Source organism: Rattus norvegicus, chromosome 11 (assembly GCF_021556685.1).
Source record: "Rattus norvegicus strain SHRSP/BbbUtx chromosome 11, alternate assembly SHRSP_T2T, whole genome shotgun sequence".
In the NCBI taxonomy this organism is placed as follows: domain Eukaryota; kingdom Metazoa; phylum Chordata; class Mammalia; order Rodentia; family Muridae; genus Rattus; species Rattus norvegicus.
The window spans coordinates 49,541,601-49,568,324 of NC_141544.1; the positions used below are offsets into that span (position 1 = coordinate 49,541,601).

Genomic DNA, 26,724 nt, shown 5'->3' on the forward strand with positions numbered 1-26,724 from the left:
GTGACCTTTACTAGAAAAGTTAGGTGGGAGGAAAGGGAGGCTTCACGGGCTTCCCTCCTCGCAGAGCCTGGGGAGCCCTGCTATGACCAGGAGGGGAGTGTGCACTGCCCACCTGTGTCTTGTGATGGGCTGACGCTGTAGCTGTCACTTTCCTTGTCCACGGAGCCTGTAGCCCTGGGGGTAGGCAGTCTCCAGTCTGTGGTGAGAGTGTGTGCTGAGATGGTGGGGTGGGGTCTGTTGAGGGTCCACTGGCTGGCGTACCGGTTTCTTGCTGTGGGTCCAGCCTTTGCATTCCTCCTGGTGGTGGGATCTGCAAAGAACAAGGGATGATGTGTGTCTGTCTTCAAGGGTCAGGCACAGTAGATGTTGCCCACCCTCCCTGCCTCCCTGCTCAGAGGAGCCCCTGGGAAGCCTTCCTTGGATTTTCCCCCACTGAGAGCCTTCTTCCCTTTTTTTCCTGACCTATTTACTAAGTTTGCCAGATAGTTAAGTATTTAACAAAATCTCATAAGCTGAAGAACACCCCCTTTGGGTTTGGAAACTTTAGATCAGAACCTTGTTTGTGGCCATTAACAATGGCTGAAACCTTCACTTAAACTTTCTAAGAGAAGGGAACTTGGCCACACTTGGCCAAATGTCTTTGAATATGATTTCCTTTCAGAGGTTCATTTACCCTTCTGTGCTGGTGTAGCTTGAACTACACCCTGCTCCCCACTACACCTCAAGTTATGCCCTCATCCTGACTTTTTAGGGTCATAGAACATGATCTCATCTGGAAGAACAGCCATCGCATACATAACCAGTTAAGAGGAGGTCACAGGGGGAATAGGGTGGGTCCCTATGCTGTGTGGCTGGTGGACTTATAAACAGATAGATACAGGAGGAGGTTGCCCCCTGCAGGGAGAACCAAGAATTGTGTCTGAGTCTAGGATGGCCAATGACTGCTGGAAGCCTTGTTTAAAGTTAACTTATCAGTTCAGTCAGAACTTTCCATCCGGTCATTTAAGCTGAAGACCCTGGATACAAAAGACCACATTTCTTTTTTCTGTCCCAACATCCTCTTGGCGTGTGATGGTATGTCCCTTGCTGAGCATCGTGGGAACCTTGAAGACTTGAACTATTTAATATGAACAAACAGTTAAATGAAGTCTGGGTAGCATGTGTCAACTGTCTGTACAAAATGTCAAGGTCTACGTGTGTGTGGGCTGCTTCCAGGGACTTGTGTCTTCTTTAAATCTGGAACTAAGGGTAGCGGGTGAATGGAGAGTAGCATGGTCTTAGCTCAACCCTGGTGAACTAAGAACAGGGACATACTAGTAGCAATGTGTGTTGGGCCCTGGAGCAAGCCAGAATAATACCTTTCCTGAAATTCCATGGACCAGGGGAGGTGTTCTGTTCCCTGGAGTGCTTTTCTGGGACTCCAACTGAAAGTAGTCCAGGGTCCTGGAAGGGACTTTTCCATGTCTGAATTCTCTGCTTCTTAGAATGGCATAGTCTGGCCACTTTGTGATCAGCACTGGTACAACTATTCCAAAGGAACAAACTGAGACCCAACTTTGGACATGGCTACCTAGGCTCAATCACATGCTTCTATGAACTCTGGTGACTCTGCAGGGTAGGTGCAAGGGTCTGTCTTTAGAGCTGTCTATACAGCTGGTCCATAATGATGGTTGGCATTGGTACTTAGCCTGAGTCACTTCACGGATCAACAATGGCAGCTTAGGCATGACACTGCTCTTCTGCCTGTCTGTCCAGGCGCCCTCTCTTACTTGGCCAGTTTGATCCTGGCTGTAGTTGGGTGCGCACAGGACCATGGCTTGTCCATAATCCCCACTGGAGCATGAAATGCTGACACGGGGCATCAGGGAAAAGCCTTTCTTGCAAGTGGAAGATTTTCCCCTTTGCAGGTTTCTAGTTATTGGCTTTTGAACCAATCCATCATTCTAGGATTTAGGAGAGGAACATTAAGAAGATGGCCAAATCAATACATTTTAAGACTCTCTGGGTCATCAAAAGACCCACTCCTGCTGCATGCTTTTTGGCTACATTGATTTTTTTTTTCAGGCGCATTTCATCTCTTGCAGAATTCCATAGAAGGCGGCTTTATTAGAAGATAGTTTCTGGCTTTGATGAGAATGCAAATGAGCTATACCAAAGTGTCAGAGCCCTGTACACAACAAGGTGTGAATGATAATTGTGATTTTTCCCAAGGAAGAGGAACATTCCAGAGAGGTCCTCCACAAGATAGAAAAACAGTGTCACGGGTAGGAGTCTAAATGTCTTCCAGCACTATTGACTTGATAAGTGGGGCTTAAATAGTACAGCTTGTTATTTAAATGCTAATGAGTCTTTTCTAGAAAATTACCCAGCCCCTTATGTAAGTTTTGAGGAATCTCATTTTTCTACTCTTTGGGTTTCAAATTGCAACCATACTTGTAGAGGATTCTGAGTGCTCTCTCAGCCTGGATGCCTGGGCTAGGGCAGACTCAAAGTCCCTAGTTCTCTTCTCAAGTCTCCAAGTTCTCACCTGGGGTTTCCTGCCTTAGAAAGCTCTTTGTTCTGTGTGGAGGAGATCAGGTCTTGCTTCCCCACCGAGACCTCCCTGCTTGGAAAATTTCTATTCAAAGCTACAATTCTTTTCAAGTTAATTCTGTTCATTATCCCTTTCCCCCCCTGGATGAGGACAGAGCTGGCAGTAGCCTGATAAATGATGAAAATATAGGTCATGGTATCAGTTTTCTGAGCCACAGGCCACAGTTCTGCTCTGTGCTATGCAGGTGTCCTAGGGTTAGAACTGTGTCAGGATGTGGGGAGACAAGTGCACCTGACACACTTTTCTTCTTCTTTTCTTTAAATAACAAGGTTTTTAGCAACCATTATTTTGTATCTGGATTGAACTGGGTATGGTCGCTTCCAACAGCAGTGTAAATACTTGGATTCTGCTCTGAGGTGACTTTGCTCACCCAGGGATTTTTCTGCCCCTGCATGGAAGGTTCTTTGCCAACCTCCCAAGCCTCTAATATGAATACAACTCAGTGATTAAACAGCTTTTCAGGCAGCCAGCGAGTTAGAGGACAGGGGTAGAAATAACTCCTGACCTTTCAACTCCCGGTCTAAATCTGCTCTAAGTTTCTGCTCATTGAATCAAATTATTTTAATTATCCCGGATTCAGGATCAGAGAGGATTCTGTGGGTAATATGTTGGTTATGAAGCAAGTCACATGTGGTGTGTGCTCACTGGATTAGTGTTCCTTTAATCACCTACTATCTGTTTTCAGGTCTCCTAGATGAGGCCTCAGTTATGCATGGAGAATTTAGCAGTCTTCTCATTCAAAAGAGCCCGATCATTTCCCTATTTAAGTAGCAGACGCTTATCCAGGGCTTATGGTGCATTGAACCATGGGATCACCTTGCCCACAGGAGCTATTTTTTTCCTGTACTCTCTCATACCATCCTGAGTGACAATATATTCAGAGTTGTAGTAATAAAGATTCAATGGTTTTCATTATTTGGATATGACCCACTCACATCTTCCTATTTTTTTTTTGATCACTTCTACATGAATCATAAAAGTTAGTACAGCGTAAATGCTAGGAAATCAGTTGTTATTTGTATCATTAGGGTGTGCTGTTTGTGGACATTGAATCTATAGACACAAGTGCAGTAGATATGAGAACTCTCTATATGCATATGATACGTGTGTGTGTGTGTGTGTGTGTGTGTGTATGTGTGTACACATATTCACCTGTGTGTTATATAAGCCTTCTTTAATTTCCACATGCCCTTTGTGTAGTATCGTCTATACTCAGAGGTCACACACATTGGCTAAGTGTAGGGCTTTCAAATCATGTTGCCTGGTTTTCAAGGCTAGTTTTGTTACTCAAAGGCTGTGTAACTCTGGCTTTGTGTTCTCATTTGGGTAGGCCTGGTCCCTCCTTTCTGAGGCTGGTGACATCACCGCCACCTCTAGCTCCGGGTGATCGGAATGTGTGAGCACCCAGGGTATAAAAATCTATGATGTCTGAGCAGTAGACCCTCAGCCTGCTGGGACACGTCCTGGGTGCATTGGGAGGATTCCAATGGGTTAATCGAGAAGGCTAAAATCTTGGCTTAGGCAGTTTGACAGAAGAATGCCCCTTAATGGTTCATAGAACAGGCTTCTCAGATGGGTGAAGAGGTCAGGGATGGGCAGGCGAAGGGCCAGGCTGAGAGCCACATGACCAGGTCACTGGATGTGGCAATGTAGAGGGTGGTGAAGCTGCTCTAGTCAGAAGTGATGCAGGGCTGGGCAGGAGATGGGCATGGTAAGGACTTGGGATTTTCTGGCTGAAGCTCAGCTACCTTCCCTGGGTTTCTCTGTACTGGAAGGTTGCAGCTTGTGGGCTGGGGACTTCAGCATCTGGGAAGTACATCTCTGAGCCATGTCCACATCTGGCAGGGAACCAGGACCTGTAGGCAGACCTTAGCTCCGGTAACTCTCACAGCCATAAAGATCCAGTGCACCAGCCCTTCTAGATAATTAAGGGGTAAGGGAAAGACATGGGAGGGAGGCTGTTCTCAGAGCCCCACAGTCAATAATTTCTGGGTTTATGGATTTTTAGCAGCCAGTGCAGCTGTCTGGGACTTCAGAGGTGTTTGCCCTGTTATCAAGTTGAGGAAGCTGGGCAAATCATTCCCCTCTCGGGACCGTGACTCCCTTGTCTATGTGTGAGGATTGAATTACATGTGAACTTGACAATCTGTATCACTAGGCAGTGAGAGGACCAGATGCCAGCAGCAAAACTTGGTAACTATTTGATCCTCAATATCCAGTGGTTATCCAACCAAGGACTTGGCCAACCATTGACCACAAGTAACTAGAAAACAAAATGTGTCCAGCTAGACGTCCTGTCATCATTCTCTGTGATGAGATAGCAGCTATCCCTGTATGGCATGCAGTGTACATACAGTGTACACATGGTGAGCAAATGCTGTGCATGCAGTGTGCACACAGTGTATGCATACGGTGTACATACAGTGCACACACAGAGTGCATGCAGTGTTACACTGCATATACAGTGTACATACAGTGTGTGAGGCATAAGGAATCTGCGTGTTATTTACTGTATATGTGAGGATGAGTACATCTTATACAGAAACACTGGACCACTGTGTTCATTACCATTTGCGATCTTAGCACAGCACAAGCTAGAGTCACCTCGGAAGAGAAAGTGCCTCTACCAGACTGACTTATAGATAAGTTTGTGGGGCATTTTCTTGACTGATGGTTGGTGCAGCCCACTGTGGTTAGTGCTGCCCCTGGGCAGGTGGTTCTGGGTTGTCTATGAAGGCTAAGTAAGTTGCAGAGACCAACCCAGTAAGCAGCACCCCTCCATGACTTCTGTATCAGCTGCTGGCTCCAGCTTCCTGTTGTGTTTGAGTTCCTACCCTGACTTCCCTCAGGGATGGACTATAACCTGGGGTGTGTAAGCCGGAATAAGTATTTTCCTCCCCAGGTTGATGTGGATCATGATGTACATTACAGCAATAGAAAATGAACTAAGAGAGCCATTTTATACAAGGCACTCGAGCAGCCATGACTTCTAGAAACTTGGAAGTCCAGGAGCCCATAGATAGCAAGGAGAGAGGATATTTATTGGATGCATGGTAAATGTTCTGTACATAGGTAAGCAATCTCATGGATGAATGGGTAGATGAATGAATGGGTAATTGTCAGGTAACTATAATATCTGACCGATAAAAAAAAAATCAATCATTGGTCATTACGCTTTTACAGTCTTCGCCAGTTTTCCCAGGAGCGGATCCTGTGGGCAACTTTACATCAGGGGGGGAAAGAATGTGCTTTCCCTGGGAGGTTAGGGCACACAGACCTGATAGATAGAAATCTCCAGGGATAGGTGAGAAAGAGGGGCAATGGATTGAGTTCCCAGGTCCCACCTCAGTAAGTTAAATATCTGTTTACTCCTATCCCTCTCACTCTGACCTCAGCACTCTGTTGATGATCTGCAGTTGAACTTCATGGGGTGCCTAAGGTGTGAGCTGGGAGCAGGGTGTGAACAGAGCCCCAGGTTCAAGTTTGTAACATCAGTGCCATCCATGCAGGAGGAAGGAAGTAAATCAGGCAGAAGACGTGGCCAAGGTATGTGTCCTCACATGCTGAAAGCTGTTAACGGCACGTTGTTGCTATTCCTCATCCATACAAGAAGAATTTGGAGCAACTCAATTCTCTGGCAAGCTAGTAAAATACTTGGGAACACAAACTCTGCAGTGCTATTGTGTTTGTATACAGACAGCAGCTTGCTGATGCTCTAATAACAAATAAAGGCTCCTGCAGTAGCAACATGATTCTAACACCGAGGACAGAGGAATGACACCTTTTGTAGTCGAGACCATGGGAAACATAGCGGGATCATAGGAACCTTGGCATCCACTGGGACTGGATCCCAGAACCTCCTTGGGTACCAGAGCCTGCAGAAGCTCAAGACTCTTTGACAAAATGACACAGTGTTTGCATAGAACTTGTGTGTGTCCTCCCACACACTTCAAACCACAAATTCCTAAGAGTACCTAATTTAATGCAAATGCTACAGAACTGTGTAGGCTGCATGTCTGAGGGAGCTGTGATCAGGGAGCCTCAGCCCTGCTTGGTACAGGTGGAACGAGGAGTTCTGATGTGTGTGCAGCTGCGCCCACAGAGGCAGAACCCTTGGCTATGGAGCTGGCTTCACAAATGAGACTCTACAAACACAACAAGCTCTATTGAGCTGGGCTTAGGCCATAGGACTGTGGGACTGTGTTAACACAGATGTGACAGCTGGTTAGAGGTGGTGGCAAATTCCAGGGAGCAAGAGCCAGCAAGCAAAGGTCTGGGTTCCAGAACATTCCTGAAGGTCAAGCCTCTGAAGGTGCTGTGGTGCCAGTCACTCGGTGTCTTCATTAAAAACAAACACCACACAACACACACATACAAAACCTGCATATTACTGTTCTCTACCATGTTTAGCTAACGGGATAATTAAAAGATTCCAGATATCTTCAATAGAAGATGGTTTGATGGGATTAGCCGTAAAGAGAAGAAGCACACTCTCAAGTTGTAGTGTTTCTGGGTGACAGCCGGGCTGGATCCTGGGACAGTGTTGTAGGACTATCAGAATGGAACCCACACACATGGCCTGGCTTAGGCACCGGTTTCTGTCTCTGGCTCTCTTAACAGCTTTCGTGGCAGCTCGCCAGCACCCCAGGGCTGTGTCTACCACAGTGTTCTGGAAAGTCTTGGGGGTTTTTCCCCACCCTGCTCTCTCCTGTCAGACAGCTCCGGCTCTCCCTCTGATGACCTTGGTTCCCCTCTGACCTTGGTTTATACCACCTCCTCCTCCATGGAGGAGTCCCCCCAAAAACCAGGTCCAGGGGGCTCTTCCCTCTGTCCCTGTACCAGATTGGCCTGACTCTGGATCTCTTCACTCTGGTCTTTTCTTTATCTACCATCTCCCAAGAAAGGAACCATACTCCTTGTGTAATATCTACCTTCCCACCTCTTTCCTCGTTTTGTTTGCAGTGTATTCCCAACAGTGAGTATGAGCCATATATGCAAAGTGAAATCCAAATAAACATTTATAAATGTTGGATGAATGAATTGTTCTATTTCCCCAGTGATGCTTAACAGCTTCCTAGCCATGAGACATGTAGTACACTCCTCCCAGGGTTCTGGCCTGCTTGCTGGAGTACCTGGTTTACAAGGTCTGCATGTATTACAAATTCATCTCTGATATTTTAAATGCCGTCAAAGCCACTTCCTGGTATCCCAGGGCATATTGTTCATGCTGCTAGAAGTTTCCGGTACATTCCTGTCATTGCCTCTGCTCCCGCATTAACTGTTTGTGACAGCCATTGTGCATGCCCTTGCTCTCAAAGGCTATCCAAAGGAAAGAATGATTCTGTGTTGCTTTTTACCTGGGAGATGGAGCCAATGTGACATGATCAAGGCAGGCAAAGACGTGTCTCCCAGATGTGTCAACTTTCCTTTGACTTAAGAGAAAAATACGTAACCTAGAAACCTGAAGAAGCTGAAGCCAGATCTCAGCCCACAGTGGTGAAGTCAGTGACTGAAGAGTGGTCAAGGCCTTGAGGCATTTTAGTGACAAGGCGCTTAGCTTGTAGACACAAGCCCAGAGAGCTGGTGGTTCCTACCGCTTGTGTGTTCAGAACATACTGACACCCTCAGAAGGAAGAAGGCGAGCTTAGCATAGGGGACAAACTAAACATGGCTTCAACATGGTGAACACCACAGCCTCAGGTGATCCTCAGCCCTGTTCAATGCTGTCCTGAGTGTTACAACCTGGTTTAGTAACAGATCAGTCACGTCATGAAGCTCACTGCATGGCATAGGCTAGAATTTGTACGCTACAGCTTCCAGCAATGCATCATGGGTTTCCTCATGATACTATATGGTTCTAGAAGTGTGTGTTTTTGCATAGAGAGTGACTGGGGACTTCCAAGCCAGACAGCAAAGCTTCCAAAATGATGACTGGGACATCAATTTCTCACCCTTTGGGGGGATTTACGAATAGTTTCAATTATAAAGAAACAAGACTACCTAATTAATAAGCTAGATGTACATTAGAAAACTTCTTTGCAGTAATTAATTTCCATCTATTATCAATGCAAATCTGAGTAACTAAGCAGAAAAAAATCTCTAGATAAGCCAGAGCCATCATTTCTTCTCCATGTGTTTAGGAGAAAAATGTTAGCTTTGAGGTCAGACATTTCTACAGTAGCTTTCTGTGTGCACTTTATGTGTGCAACCTTGGACTTGATCTTCCTTCCAATATATGAAACAAGGACTATGGCATCTACTTTATGAGTTGGGGACCTTGAAAGGTTGCTGTGGATAACCAACTCAAGATTCTTTCTCTTCCCCCAAATGGGACACTGCCCAACACATTAAAGTTAATCATTCATCTCTTTTCCTTGCTGTATAAAGTTCAAAGGATTAAATTCACCTGAGATTTCTAGCAGTTTCTACAGTAAACCAAGATGAGGGTGTGTTGGTTTTGAATTGACACATACCTAACAAGTAATAAAGGACATCTCGTTATCCCAATTAAGAGTTCATCACATCTACTGCTTAGGCATGAGATTGAGAAGCCCCACTGTTATTTGTGAGGGGCACGGATATTGTTGGCATGGATAATAGCCACACATGCCAAGTGCTGCTGGATACTCACTCGTTCCTGGCCGAGCATCGGAGACATCCACTAGGGGCCCGGTGGCCTGAGACACCGATTGGTAATGCACCGTGTGAGTCACCGTCAGTGACTTCTGTTTGGCTGCCTCCCCAAAGTCAGCATCCGTTAACAGGACTGTGGAGCGGTCATCTGCAAGAGGGAGCACACAGGAGAGCCAAGTGTGTTTAACAAGGGTGCGAACAAACGGCAGTCTAAAGACACGCACGCACACACGGCAGCCACTGCAGAAATGTCAGCTTTCTCTCTGTTTGGGCTCGGCTTCTTGTGAAAACAACGCTGGTGGTGTAGCTGACCACTTGGCATATTTTTGGGGTTTGTGTGTTTGTCCAATGCTTGCCCGATATACTATACATCATCAATGTTCCCAAATAGAGTTGCCTTGTGGGACAGGCCTTTTCAGCTGATGGAACACTCTGTGGAATTAAACCGTGCAGTCCCTGCACTGGGGTTGGCTGTCACACAGGCCTCAGTCAGTGTTTGAAGGAGAAAGCGGGGAGAAGGGCTGTCCTGAAGAACCTGATGGCTCCTCTCCTTTTCTCCTGATACTTCTGAGCTTTAATCTTTAGTACACACTTTGACTGACCTCAAGGATGTCTCTCTTGTAAGTCCCTCAGGGCACAGGCTCCAGAAGGCTGGAGAGGCAAGAGCTGGGCTCCAGGGTCCCAAGTGTGTGTGTGTGTGTGTGTGTGTGTGTGTGTGTGTGTGAGCTGTGTGAGATGCTTGTGCCCTGTCTGTCTGTGGACTATCACCCCCCCCCCCCACTTTAAGAGACAAAGGGAGACTTTGGTAGGGAAGTATGGAGCTCCTGCACATTTCCAGAGACTGTGAGTCAGGCTGATGTCCTGATTATCAGTCAGCCAGGACCTGCTACAGCATGTCTGAAGGGATGGGTGGTGGGGTGGGGGTACTGATGCTATGCTCATAAACAACACAGCAAGGCTTCTGTGCCCAAAAATGGCTCTGAACAGAGAGAACCTTACAAAACCCAGTTGCTCAGGCTCTGGCAGGGGAGGAAAGGCCTCTTGAAGTTAGCATCAGATTTCTTGGCAGGGAACTGGAGGGGAGGCTGCCAAGCTGTCTGTGAGTGTCCCAGCGGGTGGCACGGCACAGGTTGGTATTGAGATGAGTGCCAGAGCTGGGCTTTGGAGGCTTGGCTCTGGAGCTGTCATTCAAACCTCCATAGAAAGTGGGATTCGCACACAGATGGAGTCTTGCAATTACGGCTGATACCAGAGGACCCCTATCTTCCTTGGTGTGTGCTCCATAACACGGCTGTGTTGTGGATTCTGGGAGGTGACTGTGTTTTTAAGATGAGATTCACATCTGGGTTATAAAGCCGTCCTGGGAAATGTCAAGTGCCTCCTCACTGATTGGGAAGTTAGCCATGCCTTCTGGGCAGAAATGAGCGGTGGTCTAATGTTAGATTCTTACAACGAAAGCCCAGAGTGTTTCCTAGTAATTAGAAAACGCCATCAACCCACTATTTCGGAGTTATAGGAGACAAATGATGGTTGCTGACAGATGATGCTGGGGAGATTGTGATGGATCTCTGGCTACAGGTCACGATGACATACAGAGACGATTGGCAGGCCGTCTGGTATTCAGCCAGCAACCAAAAACCCATGGAAGCCATGTGCACTGACAGGCTCCATCTTGCTGTAACAGGCATTTGAAGGATTATGAGGAGGAACACTTACAAACATCCTCTGTACCCATTATGTAACCCGTGACCTGCCAAGCTCCCTAGCCTCCCCCCATTCTCAAATCCACACACAGGGTGTTGTTGGCCTAGCAAAGTGCACGGCCAAAGGTGATTTTGGTTTTAATGTCCTGTCTCCAGAGGTCAGTAAGAGAGGCATTATGTAAGTCCCAGCAGCAAAGACAAAGACACCCAGAAGCAAAGAAAGCATGGTCTTTGGTTTGCACTGAGGAAAACCAACACACCCTACTGCACTTGAGAGAAAGTGGGGATTCCTGTTTCACACAAACCTAAGAATGAATGGGAGTCATTGAGGGCCAGACTGGACTTGGCCACAGTTTTGCTAATCGAGGCTATGCTTGGACTGAGTGCTGATGTAGAAAGGGCAGACTGGGCTTGGCATTTGAGAGTCATCAGCTCAAGATACCTTTCAAGATGGTGGGACAAGGAAAGGACAAAGGTGACAGAGGAGACTTTCCTTCTACCTGATCTCTTACAGCCTTCCTGGTAGGAGGTGTTCAGGGGCCATATTGGGAGGCAGGCAGTGTACCTAGGCCATGGAGAAAGGGTAGCCCCGGAGTAAGTGGCAGATGCTGGAGATGGTGGAGGGACACCTTCCAAAGGGGGTGGTCCCAGTGACTGTTTACTAAGATTCTGGTCTTGATTTTCATGGTCCTTGAAGCCTCACAGAACTTAAGAGGGTCCTGTTAGCAGGTGGCGATGGCCTGTCACTAGAGGTAGATGGTATAGTGGTTGGCCAGTTATGAAAACCTTTCCACATCTCATAGAAGAGCAATCTCTTTCTTGTGAACTGATAGATGGTTAAGCAGATAGCATGGAACATGCTAAAAGAGACCATGGGATTTAGAGAGCTCTTGACAAACGTTAGGGGCTGCCATGGTTGTTACCAATCATGGGAAGATGGCAGGTCAAGATGGCGGGTTTGTGGTGCATAAGCCTCAGTGCCTGTCATTTTGCATGGCTTCTCTTAAGACTGAGAAACTTGGGGATTGTGGAGTAGGGATCTGGCTGTTTCTCTCAGCCCAGGATGTTATGGGATGCCAGGAATAGGGAGACAGCCTGCACGGAGGCATTTATTTGTTTAAGTCTTAATCAAATCTTGAAGGTTTATTTAATGAAGGCTGACCTTGTCAGGGTTGGCATCAAAGGAGAGCAGAGAGGATTTTAAAGGTGAAGCTGCACAAGGCGGGCCTGAGGAGCTCACTGTGCTGTAAAGTTTTCATTGTTGGAGGGACAGTGGTCTCTCCAGGAGAGGCCAAAGCGAGCAGAGTCAGGGAACACTCGTGTATTTACTGGCACTTGCTATGCCCCTCAGCTTCTCTACTCATGGGACATCCAAACATGGTGGTCCCTCACCCTACAGCAGCCACTCCCTGGAATGTAACTAGCAGGGCACCTTACCTATGGTCTCCATTGTGTCTCTCTCTTCAATCAAAAGCTGAGCCCTGGGTATATCAATGTGCATCCTCAGAGTCTGTTGCTGTTTGCTCAAGGTATCTGAAGTCCGTGTGTTCTTGCTGAGAATAAGAGACAGCATGTGTTAGCCAACCCAGTTCAACATGACATTACGCTGGCACGTCGCTCTGTATCAACCTGGTTTGTTGTTTAATTATGAAAACAACTTGAAGTGATGAGATGGCAATGTATATGACAGAAAATGCCTTTCCTTCGATTAAGAGATATGTCTTAAGATTAAGTTTCAGTAGACAAAGGGGATTCAGAACGTACACACTTTCAATAGGTGGGATCAATAATGATCAGTCTTGAGAAAATTTCCATTTCTTGGGTCAGGGTGAAAATAACGATTTAAAAGGGGGCAGACAATGACATATATAGTTATACATTTTATATCTATATCTATCATCTATCATCTATCTATCATCTATATAGTTATACATTATGTATCTATATCTATCATCTGTCTATCATCATCTATATAGTTATACATTATATATCTATAACATTATATATCTATATCTATCATCTATCATCTATCTTTCTATCTATCTATCTATCTATCTATCTATCTATCTATCTATCTATCTATCTATCTACAGAGGAAGTCTATGAATAGCTTGGCACTGGATGGTGGCTTCACTAACAGAACTGTATTTATACCTACTACACTTTTGTTTTTCTCTAGTGACAAGTCACATGCATTGTTAGCCTCTCTAACATCACATTGGTTCTCTTAGCTGAGCACTATTTTGAAATAGAGAGGAAAAAAACTCAATTACTAAAATAATTTTATCTCAAAATTTGTGTACCAGAAAATTACTCTGACAGTGATTTCTCAGGTAATGGAGGTAGGTGGTGGAACTGCCTGGCATAATCACGGCCGGTTATAGCCGGCAGCTCCGAGTTAAACCTTCACGCTGAACAGCCGACAGGGGCCTCAATTAGCAATCCACTTAGGGGCAGTTCAGTCTTTCATACAGATATGCTGGATGTTAAAATGTTTTCCAAAGCACTCCCTAGCAAGTGGGCCTAAGGGGTAGAATCTTCAACATCTCTACAGGGCGATTTCTAGAATCAGGTTCATCTGTTGCTTGTTTGCATCTACTTCCTCCTTCCTTCCCTGGCTTTTAATGTCTGCCTGTCCATCTGTCTATCTCTCATGCCTGTGCCTGTGTGTGTGGAGTTAACATTGGGTGTCTTCCTCAAAACCTCCTCATCTTGCCTTTTTGAGATGGAGTCTGGTTGGAGCCAGTGCTAGCAGTTTATGCTAGGCTAGTTACCCAGTGGGTATCCAGCGATTCTGACACAGGCACACCTGACTTTTTATACGGGTGCTTGGGATTTGAACTCGGGTCCCAGGGCTTGTATGGCAGGCTCTTTACCCACTGATCCATCTCCCCAGCCTCATTTGTTTGTTACATTCAAGGGAGAGCAAGGTCTGCCCGGTGCACCTAGAGTGCTTTACTCTCCAGTGAAGGAATTCCTAGACCTCTGTCTCCTTAGTTCTTCCTCCCTCGCTCCTAAACCAAGTGGCTGATGAAACCTAAATCATCCAACATCGTGTGCATCTGAGAAAGCCTTGTATGCTGCCCGTTGAAGCCCAGGTTACAGCCCGATATTTTACAACACCCTTCTCTTCACATGAATGTAAGCAAGGCACCCCACAAACAAGGCTACATTCAGAAGGTTCACTGCTCCTCTGGGTGCTTCACCTTCAACCACATTTCTTGCTCTAGGGACTCGTAATTGGGTCATAGACCCCAATCATGTCAATTATATTCAGCCTACATTCAACCCCTTTGGCCTGGTTTCTTACATGGTTTCTATACACTTTCAAATTATTCCACTTCCTCTTGCACTTGTGGTACAAAGAAGAAAGGAGAAAAGTGCAGAGATTCACACAGTTGCAGAACACGAAGAGCGTTTGAAATCCCTGGGGGACTGTGTGCTGCTCGCACCATATGCTCCTACAGAAGCGCATAGGCAGCCTCTACCCTGTGAATACCCAAAAGACCTGTTTAGAAGCCATGGAGGACTCGAGCATGTCCTTGTACCGAAAATAGAAACCTGAGAGCGGTTCCTTCTCCTCAAGGATAGTTGTGAGGAAGCAGCTGGTCTGACACGCTATGAGCACTCAGAACAGGTTACACTCAAGTGACAATGAAGGACCCCTGTCTCAGGGACATGGGAAACAAGCTAAGCAACTGCTGTGAAGACTGCTGCTGGTGTGGGAACATGACACCGTATGACAAGGACAGTGAGGAAGTGAGGGCTGGAGGGAGAATCCCACATCTCCAGAGAAGATGCTGCCAGACCCCACAGTGGAAAGGCAAGCAAATGGCTCGGTGAACCTTGAGCCCCAGGTCCTTGCCAGTGAGGCTGCTATGTATACTTCCTGTCCCCTTTGAGAGAGCATATCCCCTGGCTCCCTACAATGTCCTTGTGATGCCAGCTTAGCAGCCATCTTTTCAGTAGGCCAGGTTGGTCGTGCGGGGGAATCCCTCCTGTCCTAGCCCCATTCTCTACTTAATTTGGTTTTCTTGGCACCATCTCCAGCATACGTTTAATCAAGTCAATTAAACATATGTAATTGGCTTATCTTATTCATTATCTGTCTCTCCCACTGGAATCGCGTCTCCACAGGGATAGACTCATCTGCTCTGGTCCTGACAACACCCCCAGAACAGCAGGTGGCCAAAGGAGGTACCGACTAAGTATTAAGTGTGTCATGTTATCCTGTGTGACAGGACACAGACTTAGAAACCTTAGTCCCAAAGACTTCCCGGTCTAAAGGGCTAAACTCCAACAAAGGTGTTTCATGATATTAATATTTATGGCCATGTTTGGTTTTTCTATTGTTTAACATGTAAAGGATGATCCTCAAAACCGGTCACCATTGGGCATTGTAGCCATAGGAAAACTTTAAACAATGTAATTAGAAGAAACCTATTTGTAACCTAGGGGCTTCTAAGTGTTTGTGTGTGTGTGTGTGTAAGAAAAATGCTGATATAAGATTACATAGCATAGGTGAATGGGTTAGCTATCTAAATATCACCTCCGACCGCCATTTGACATGTGGCTGTTTGATTAAAACAGCAGCAGCAGCAGGGAAAGTGGAGGGAGCTTTATAAGGCATTGCCTTCCATTGTCATCCAGCAAGTTTGATATCACTATGATTCTTCAACGTCTTCACATTTCCTTAAATCCATATGGGTCTCCCTGTCTGTCTGTCTGTCTGTCTGTCTGTATATGTGTCAGTGTATATCTGAGTGTGTGTATAAATGTGTGTCTGTGTATATGATTGCATTGCATGAGTGTGTATATAAATATGTATGTCTGTTTTTGTGTATGACTGCATGTGTATGAGTATATGTAAGCAGGCGTGAATGTGTCTATGTATAAGTGTACATCTGTGTCTACGAGTGTGTATATATATGTAAGTATGTGTGCCTAGGTGTGTCTGAGTATATGAGTGTGGGTTTGTATCTATGAGTGTGTATTAGTGCATATGCACGAGTGTGTGTAAGTTTGTGTATTAATGTGAATAAGTGTTTGCACATCTGTGACTGTGTATAAGTGTGAGTGTGTATGTACAAGTTTGTTTATGAGTGTCTGTGGAGGGAGAGAGGAAGGAGGGAGGATGGAGAGAGGAAAAGAATGAGAGAGAGAGAAACTAGTGGAGATGTACTTGTTCCAAATATGACCAAATGTCTCTGAGGTATAAAATAACTACACACAAGATCATATCTGGTTGTGACATCTGAATGGGCACTTTGAGATTTCATGTTCATGTCTCTGTACATACAAAGTCTAAGCTAATTTAATGCTGTTTGAGTTTTCTTTTCTCTAGCAGTGGCTCTCATATTAACACTGGACCTTGGGGATGACATAAGTTGCTAGCTCCTCAGGGAGTTGGGACACTGGTAAAAAAAAATGCTCTTCTTTTGTTTTTCTCTATGTGTGCATGTGCGTGTGTGCGTGCGTGTGTGTGTGTGTGTGTGTGTGTGTGTGTTACATACATGCATGTGTCTGTGTATGTACACACAGAGGTTAGAGGTTGATGACGGGGTATCTTTTACTTCACACCTTACTTTTTCGAGACAGTGTCTCTCATTGAGCCTGAAACTACCACAGCAGTGAGGCTAACTGGCCAGCAAGGCCCTGGTATCTGACGGCCTCCATCCCTTAGCACTGGGGTTATAGACACCTATGTCTTTTGTGTGGGTGCTGAGAGTCCAAACCTGGGCCCTGGGGCTTACATGGTAAGCTTGCTTGCTATCCACTGAGATTTTGTCCCAGCGAAAGTTTATTTATTTATTTTTTTTTCTCTTCTTACTGAAACAAATGAAAAATCTTACTTTCAGCATGGTAACTTCACTGTCTCTCCTTCCCAGCAAATTCCACCTATTAGAAGTACTTGGAAGTAATTTTCCCAATCACCGTTGTTCTTTGGAGGAAATCCAAAATCAGCAATAGGAAATGGTAGTAGTTGGTAGTTTTAATGTTTTCCTGCCCAACATGGTCCTTCAATGCTGCTACCTGCCTATCTGTCTTACCAATGCTTTCTAAAATCTTGCTCTGGGGCGTGGGGGAAGGCTATGTAAGCATGTATTCTGGGTCTCAGGAGAAGCACAACTTGAATCATCCTTACCCAGCAGAGAACACAGACCATGGTTTCCCATCCTTAGAGCCTGGGTGTGAGTTATGTATGGGGGACCTAGAGGACATTGGGACAGATACTAAGGGAAAGGAGGGACTGAAAAATCCACCCAGCAAAGGGAAATTATCCCACAATTGCCCTCCAGCTTTCCAGGAGGCTGGAGAGACCTGACTAGGGGCCTGATTAGCAACATGGCCCTGGAAAGGGGCGGTTGAGATAAGCATCATTCACACCTGTGTAAAGAGGTATCCGAAGGGCTCCAGGCAGCTCCCACTACGCACGCCGTTGCTTATTTATATGGCAGGGCTTTTGGCAAGAGCAGCCAGAAAGTCCAACTGTATGGGAGATTACCTCATTTTAAATGTCAATTAATTCATAGTTTTCAAGCCTACATTAGAAAATTTGTTCTGCTGAGTCAGTTAGTCATTATAAGTCAAGTGGCTTTTGCTTCTTCACCTTCTACATGCTTTATCATATCCGACAAGTCTGGAGGAGCCAGGATACAACATATGGGGCTGCAAAGAATGCCTCTTAGTTGCTTAGTGAACAAATGTGGATTTCCAGATGAGCCCGGCCTTGGGGGATTTTATGCAGATTTGTGTAATCTCCTACATAAGTCTGATGTTTTCTGATTAGAACTCCATCCTGAGGTAGATGTTCCGAGGGAACTTGGATTTGTTTGCCTTTCATCCAAGACTTTCGCAGCCATCTGTCCATTGGACAAATTCATTGATGTATGAAAAGAACTTCAAATTCAACATGACCCACACAGGCCCTGTGCTCTGATAAATAACAGTTCTCAACCTCGACCACCAAAAAAATAAGAGAGTCGAAATGTCTGTGTTCTGCCTCTATTTTCCTATTGGCAAATGACATCAACGTCCTTCTAATTATGTCACCCAATGTTTCAGAATTATCCTGGATTCCTGCCACACTAATGCTTTATCTAGGATACACACAGGTTTAAAACACAGCATTTCCAACAGTGCCACTGAGAGACAATTTCGGTGCACCAGTGGCACCGCCCCTCTTCCTCTGTTGCTAAAGACAGTGGTAATTTAGAACGTGGACTCCTTGTGAATAACTCTGATGGCTTACACATGCAGATGACAAAGACACAAAGCAGAAACATCTACTACTCATCTTCTTCTCCCAAGCAAGGCAACCTAAAATGTCGACCCCACGTCCCCTTACAAGGAGTCCTGATGGCTTTCTTATTTTCTAGATGCCTGTCTTGTGGTTTCATCTTCTATTTGGCCATTACATTATTAAACTGCTTTAGGTGAGGATATTGGGGAAGAGGTAACATGTCATGTGATTAACCCACATGGGAACTTGTTCAATATCATACTGATCTCATTTTTGCAGAGTTCAGAGAGCACAGGGAAACACATTTGAGATTACGGACTGAGAGGTAGGCAGTAAGAATGCAGTTTATGGACATGAAAAGGACAGAATATCCCTTTCATGTCATGGTCTAACCTAAGTGTGCTCTCCAAAGACAACATTTAGCTTTGTGGTCTTCCTAGAAGTGGGCTAATTCTTTAAGAAGTCTTGGAGGCTGCCTACCTGAACAATAGCAAAACTCAAGTTCCCTGTGGACCCCTGACCCTGCTTCAGTAGTCCCTGCCTCAGGGGTCCCTGCCTCAGGGGTCCCTGTCTCAGGGATCCCTGCCTCAGGGGTCCCAGCTTTAGAAGCATCACCCTCCTGGTTGAATCGAGCCAACAACGCAGTCGTGCCTGGCATATATAAAAAGTCATTTAGTATCTGTGTAGCCAACTACACATTCCATGGATGTTTTGGAATATGAATGAAGATTACATGTTGAAATGAGAACATGTTACGAACCTCAGACCATCCTTGTCTTTAAGTAATCAAAGCAAATTAGAACTGACTTTAGACACATAACGCGCAGAGAACAGTGTCATGCTCTTACCTCATGAGCATCTCAGCTAAACTCTTTGCATCTGGGGAGAGAAAACTAATATTAATATAAGATCAATAACCATAATTAATATTTACTTAGACGAAATCAGCTCATTTATGTAGTTATTACCAACCCTCCAGTTAGATGGCAAGCTATTCCAATTGCAATTGTCTACCAGGGTTGCACTAATGACCAAGGGCTTTATGGTTCCTTATTTCTTCTACATGGGACTCTTTTATGGGTTTTATTTATAACAGAAAGATGCATTAGTATCCCGTAGCCATAAAATTGCAGACATCCATTAAAGTTTTTATTGCAAACTGTTTGTTTGTCACTTCTAGAAAACCCGGCTTTATTTCCAACAGTCAGAAAATTTAACATTTGGGGAAAAGTCATTTATGGAGAACAAACCCACTCTTTTCATTACCCGAGAATGACAAGTGGCTGAGGCCCACTCTGGCTCACCTTAAAGTGGCTTTTGTATAGAGCTCTGTGCCCCCAGGTTGGTCACTGAGTTTTACAAGCTTGGATGTTTTATTTTAAACTCAGAAATAAAGCTTTATTGTGCACCCCCTGCTCCCCTGCCAGCCAGGACACTGTTTATGGAGACCTGGTTATCACCCCTGACACAAGCAAACATCTCAAAAGACTGTAGGGCAGGTTGACTTATTTGGTAACACTATTTAGAAATGCTCGTTTCCCTTAAAATATGATTTATGCTTTTTACACATTCAATCCTGGCAAAAGTAAAGTTTCCTTTCCTGGAGCACAGGAACCTTTTTTTTCCTTTTGATTTCTTTCTTTGCTCTAAGACTTCGTGTTAGGGATCCTGCTCAAGGAACAGAACTTTCTGGAAATGGATTTGTTTGATGGTGAGTGGTTCCACACTGAAGGAACGCACATGCGGAGACATTTCCACCTCCTTCTCTGGGTCTGTGATTTGTCTGTTATGTCTCATGTGTGGAGGCAGGGAGACAACCTCAGATCAATTTCCCAGTACCTGGGACCCCAGTGATAAGAAAGTCTGCTCTACAAGCCACCGGGTCATACCCATTCCAATCGGCAGCCTCAACACTGTGCACAGATGGGTTCAGTCTAGAAGACAAAACTGGTCCCCTCTATTCCACCCACATGGAAAAACACAGGAAGCAAAATAGCACTGAATCTCTCAGCTCGTGTCTTTATATTTGTCTTCAAAGATGAAGTAAATAGCATGAGTCTCTTCTCTTCCTGAATGATTTCACACGTACAAAGTAAATATATCTATGGAATGCCAGAAGCTGGGATTAATTAGCTCCATGCAATGCTGAACAGTGGCTAGTACAATATGCTAAGAAAGAGGACTGAACTTGACGGAGTAAACACTTGTCTTCAACTTACACGGGGCTTGCGAGTCTGAGATACCCAACCCCCTACCCTTAGCCATATACTGTGTCTTTACTCCAGGTCAGCCTCAGCACTCCTTGGGGACTTTTCACAATGGTGTGTAGGTGTCACATGCTCCACAAAGGACAAGAGAATCCCCAAGAGCCCCTCTTAACTGCATAGGTCTTAGCTGGCCTCTTTCTCAGGCACAGATCACTTCAAGATTGAGTTCTGAAGCCACGTCAGTCAACCCTGCCTATACCCATTTTTGAGGACATGTATCTTCCTTCTGTTTGAGCTACCATGTCCTGCTTCCAACTCAGTTGAAATTTTGAGGAAAGCTGTACTAGTTAGAATTCCTCTTTTTCTACAAGTTCCCTGGAACTAAGCTGAGGAGTTTGGATGGGCTGGGTAGGCCTGTGTGACCCTGGAGAATGATCTGAGGACCCGTATCATATCATGCTTCTTAGGAGTGCAGCTAAGTCCCTTTTGTATCCCCATGCAGCATTTAGAGATGAGGAGAGTGGGCTGTGAATATGCCTAGTGGTGAGAGGAGGGGCCTGCCCAGTGTTCCTGGCACGAACAATTTCTCTGCTGTCCTAGTGGTCCTTTATAACTGGATCAGAATGAGAGTCAGACCCTGAGGGGTACCAAGGAGCAAACATTTGGCTTCAGCCCAGTAAGGGAAATTATCTGAGGATAGCCATGTATCATTATGGGCCAATCTCAAGAGAAAGACTGACCTGTTCAGAAGAGACCTGGGACTTGTGGGGTTAGACTTGGTGGGCCATGTGCACAGAGAATTCCCAGGCACTGGACTAATGAATGTGTTCAGGCAAGGACAGCTCTGTTTTACTCGGTTAGAGTTCACTTGCATGGTGATTGATGAAGGTGGTCCCAAAATTATGGAGGTGACTATTGTGGTCTGAAAGCTGTTACCTGGCTAAGATGAGGGGAACACTAGCAAACATGGTGATAGAGGGTAAGGGGGCCGTCCCCCAACATTCATCATGCCTCTTACTCAGAAGGTGTAGATGTTGGGTACAATGTTCTGCCACCAGCCTCCTACAGGGGTCTGAGTGAGAACCTGTGAGCATTGGATTAAGGGATCTAGTGGTTTGGGGTCACAGATGACGTTGACATGTGATGTTGCCTTTGGAGATAGACAGGAATAAAATCAGGGCCCTGCCAGTTGTGGTAGGGAGAGAACTGCATGGAACTCAGAGAAAGGCTAAAATTGGGGTACACAGGATGAGACCGTAGTCTGCTAGGATGTAGAGAGCTGGGGGACCTGTTTAGAGGTAGGCTAAGATCAAATTAGGGAGGGGTCTGGGCAGAGATGAGGCTTGGAACATTGTTCATGTTCACATGGGGAGTGGGTAACAAGCCAGAGGCACATCTCAGACATGCTTTCATTTAGGGGAAGGAGTGAATCTGGAGCAAGTTAGTACATTTTAATAATTTTGGAATATAGGATCTTAACAGTGACAGAGGCTTTCAAATTAGCTTCCTTAATGAAATTTAGGATCCTTTCCCTCGGGCCTCAGGAAGCTATTACAATGTGTGCTACCTTTAGGGGTCCAGAGCTGGGGCTGTAGGCCACCACAGTGACTGTCTGCTGCTTTACACACCAAATGCCCCTTAAATTCTAGGACACCCAGAATGAGCAGCTCTCCTCCCTGACACACATACTCTCTTAGAGCTTCATGTTCTGTTTTCAGCTCAGATACAACACTAGGTGACCCCTGCTCCAGGGTCTAGGCTTTTCATATCCTAAGGCACTGGAAGAAGACTGGCTTTTCCTGGGCCACACTTATGATGGATACTCTCAAAGGGATCCTTTGTAGAGGAGTTCTTCAGCACAGAGTCACTCAGTGGGAGCGTCCATGGCATTTTCCCTGCTGTGACTTCAACACATTCTCCATTCTCTCTCTCTCTCTCTCTCTCTCTCTCTCTCTCTCTCTCTCTCTCTCTCTCTCTGTGTGTGTGTGTCTCTGTCTCTGTCTGTCTCTGTCTGTCTCTGTCTCTCTCTGTCTCTGTCTCTCTGTCTCTGTCTCTCTCTGTCTCTGTCTCTCTCTGTCTCTCTGTGTGTCTGTCTCTGTCTCTCTCTTTCTCTCTCTGTGTCTGTCTCTGTCTGTCTGTCTCTCTCTGTCTCTGTCTCTCTATCTCTGTGTCTGTCTCTGTCTCTCTGTCTCTCTCTGTCTCTGTCTCTCTCTGTCTCTGTCTCTGTCTCTCTCTCTGTCTCTCTCTGTCTCTGTCTCTCTCTGTCTCTGTCTCTCTCTGTCTCTGTCTCTCTCTGTCTCTGTCTCTCTCTGTCTCTCTCTCTCTCTCAACTTGCAACTTCTCCGTGGCCCTCCTGGTCCTCAGCTATGACTCTGCTCCTTCCTGGAACCAGCAGACATTGAAACTATGGCTCTTCTTGCTGCCTACAGCTGAGTCATCCAGCGCCCACCCGTTTAAATACCGATATTCTCTTTCCTTTTCCTCTTTACCTCTTGGGTATAGCCCAGTCTTTAGTAGGGAAGTGGCTCAGAGACTTCTTTAGGGCACTATTTTGAGACAGGGTCTTGCTATATGACCCAGGTTTGGGTCGGACTCCTGATCTTGCCTGGGCCTTTCTAGTGCTGGGATCCCGGGTGGGCATCCTCCCAGCTTGCTTTCTAAAGATACGGCTTTCCTCTCTGGTACTACAATTCCTGATGCACTTTCTACCTATCCATAGTGACAGGACCTTCTGGAGCCATCCATAAGCCATCCCGATGGTATCGCCACTCCCGTGTCTGGGTTGAGTGTTCCCTTCTTGAGTTTAAGTCCTCTAAAATCCTAGTTAATTACTTCTTAGGACTCTCTTTTATGAAAGTCTTTAGATTCCATAGTGTCCTTTATTCAACCAACCAGAGTACAGACACGGGCAGGTTTTAAATTTTTTCTTTTTAAATTCTCTTCCCACACACTCATGAGAGTATCATATCCATTCCAGGAGTTGCAAATGCATTTTTACAACTTCTTTAGAAGACTTTGCAGCTCTACTGGTTAGATTTTATCTTCTTGGCTGTAGCCTTTCAAAGTCTCATGATCTCTGGATTCTTCTTACTGACACCTGCCTTCATTCTCACCTGTGAGAACCACTGTACCACGGTTTGCTTAGCCCTCCACGGAGGCTCTCCCAACTTGCTTACCCCTTATCAATCAGCCCTGTCAAAATGAATACCAGATCTCTGGTTTCTTAAGCTTAAGTTAACTTACTTCAAATTAAAAGGCTCTGAATTAATTAGTTTATAAATGGGTAGACACTGCCCATCGTCTACCAGCTCTCGTTTGCATTTGGTTGCTCTAAGACTATCCACAAAAATTTGGGGGCCATGTGTGGGAAGAGTTTGCTTTGAAGCTTAAAATGGTCCCAGAACTGGAACCCTGTTACCCTATTCCTGATCTTTTCACTGGTAGGAGTGGGAAGTGTGCAGTGAAATATCATAGATTAATTGGTGTCTATATTTTACTCATTGTCTTTTGGGACATGTTTTATGCCAACTCTAGAAAACCAACTCCCTCCCCACAACCTTGGCTACTGCAAAGGTTTCAGGGGAAAAAAATAGCAAAGCTAATCAGGGCTCTGGTAATTGTTAAACATTTTGAGCTTTCCCTGTCTCTGTCTCTCATCTCATTTGATTTCCCTCTTTCCTTCCCTTTTAATTCCCTTCCCTCCCTGCATTTCCTCCTTTTTATAATCCCTGGTCCTGCTGTTCTGGTTCAAATAGCTCTCCTCCTGCTGCACACCAGAGCTGAGCAGATGTTGGGTGGCTTTCCTTCCACCTGCCATCTGTTCTGTGGGAACATCACCCAGAGCTCAGCTCTTCCTGCTCAAACACAGCCAGGCAGGCCTGGGCATAGTTTTCTACGTTTTCACATACTTCAGACCGACCTAAGACACAGACTGGGTGACATATCTCCTGAAGTCCCTGGCCACTTCTATATGCCCCTCTTGTCTCCTCTCCTATTCTGTAGTGTAGGGAGTGATGGAGAAAGTCTACCAGTTTGGTCCAGCAACAGAGTATTTTCCAGCTCATGAATGATACAAGGAAACACTAGAAAATGGCAGCAGAGATGGTGGTGACCTGGTGTCACAGGTCATCTGCTTGGGAGGAACACTTTCACGTGTGGTGGGGTGGAGAACTTATGAGGGTCTGGCAGTAGGCGCTGAGCCATGTGGCTGAGCATATGACACTGGCTGGCTTCCAAGTCGTCAACGGCAAAAAGTACTCTGGGGAAGGTATGGAAGATATTCAGGGTACAAGTTCTTTATTAGTGTGTCAATAAAATTAGGGACCATGTGAGAGTGATGAGATTAAAAAATGAACTAACCAAGGGTTTGTGAAGGTGAGAATGATATTTATATGCCTTTGATAGCATGCTTACTTCTTCTGACTCCGTGAGTCATTGCTAGTCATTAAAAACATACTTGAGCTTACCAAGACAGCCTGTCTCTTACTTGCATGTGCCAAGCTTCTTAGGAGGATGGGGTTGGAACAGTGACCTGGGTTCTCTACTCCCTTGCTCCCAATGATACTTTAGGCTTTAGGGCTTTTTCTTTTTTTTTTTTTTTTAAAACCTTTCTGGCCTTTAGTTTTCAAGTCTACAATGTGGACATTACAATGGAAAGTTTATACCTCATCAAGTTCCCCAGGTGTTGAGAGGCTCAAACAAGAGCATGGGAGAGCGTTCTAGAGGTATACAGTTCTGACAGGTCTAGGAGAGCTGCACCAGGTGTTTCAGGAGCATCACAGCTTGGTCTTGTTCAGTGTCTACACACTTTTTGAGGACCACTGCTCTCATCCTGGCTCTGTGCATGTGTGAAAGAGTATACCAGCAGGCTTGTATAGTATCATGGAGTGCTCCATTTGGGCCCTTGCCTGCAACCCAGCAAGGCTTTCTTACAAGGCTAAGCAGCTTCATATTTTAAACATATAAATAGTTCAGAGAGAAACAGAGACAGAGAGAAACAGAGAGACAGAGAGACAGAGCTACAGATAGACACAGAGACAGAGAGAGGGAGGGAGGGAGAGAGGGAAAGAGAGAGAGAGAGACAGAGAGAAACAGAGAGACAGAGAGACAGAGCTACAGACACACACACACACACACACACAGAGAGAGAGAGAGAGAGAGAGAGAGAGAGAGAGAGAGAGAGAGAGAGAGAGAGAGCTGTCATTCACAGCCTCAGGTCTGTGATTGCTTGTCTGAAGCTCTTGAGGAAAATGGCCTGTGCTTAGACTAACCTCTGCTATGAAGTCACTTGTACACCCTGAGAGCAAAAGGGAAACTATCTATGGGCAGAAGATCTCATTTTGCTGCTCCCCTCACCAAAAGCTTCTACTTGTAGGCTCCCTACCATCAGCCCCACTTCTCTGTGGGACAGGAAAGGATATCATAAGGCAGCTATTTTTTTTTGCAATGGCTATAAACCTGCATTTAGGTTTTTTACAAAATCTCAGCCAGAACTTCTAATCACCTGCATGCCTGCCTGGAAGATTTTAAAGCTGAGGAGAAATAAATGTCCGCATAGACAGTCATCCATGCTTGTGATCCAAGAGAACTGGAAGAGAAAACAAGGGCAGGGCAGAGGCACCCTGGCAAGCCAGGCAAGGCTCCAGAGACAGCCTGGCGTTCACGGTGCCTGCCCTGGACTGCCCATTCTTGTATCCAGTTCACCAGCTGCCCTTGCTCCACCTCCATTTCATCTCAGTGCCCACTTGCTCTGTCCACACTCACACAGAAACTCTACCCAGTTCTGCTCTGACAACTGTGGGGAAGGGGAGAGAAAGAAATGGAAAGGGTAGGAGGCGGGGTAGGGGGGTAGAGTGTAGGAAGAGAAGCTGAAAAAAGAGAGAGAGGGAAGGACTGGAGAGAAACAAAAGATAAAACAAGTTTTCATAGTAAAGAATCCTGATGCTGTGTGCATGCGTATGCACGCACATATGCAAGTGCATGTGTGTGTGCACATAAAGCATGCCCTTAGTGCTAGCTCACGTTATATAGGTATAGGTGTGTGCATGTGTGCATGTGTGCATAGGCTGGAAGAAGCTCTTAGATTTTGCTTTATGGTCACTATTCATCTGACTTTTTCTCTTGAGGTCAGGTCTTTCATGGTCTGGAGCTTGACCAGAAGGGTGGCTGTTCATTCACTGAGCCCCAGGAATCTGCCTATCCCCACCTCCTCAGTGCTGGGATTATTGTGGCATTTTTTTAAAATCTAGTATCTGGGGATCAAACTGGGGTCCCCATGCTTCTGACGTAGGTGCTGAACTGAACATCCCTCAGTCCTGATGCTGTATTTTTAACCACCATTTGTTG

General features: G+C 45.6%; 1 protein-coding gene across 7 annotated transcripts in view; it reads right to left on the reverse strand.

The window, feature by feature from the left end:
* The window catches only part of Dscam (DS cell adhesion molecule), a 578,367-nt gene that overhangs the window by 23,375 nt on the left and 528,268 nt on the right, over positions 1-26,724 (reverse strand). For all 7 annotated transcript variants that reach the window (XM_087575369.1, XM_087575370.1, XM_087575373.1 and 4 more), the window contains 4 exon segments: positions 19,021-19,051; positions 12,367-12,482; positions 9,225-9,374; positions 113-310 (listed from right to left, as the gene is read on the reverse strand). In XM_087575369.1, the coding sequence (XP_087431495.1) occupies positions 113-310; positions 9,225-9,374; positions 12,367-12,482; positions 19,021-19,051 (495 nt within the window).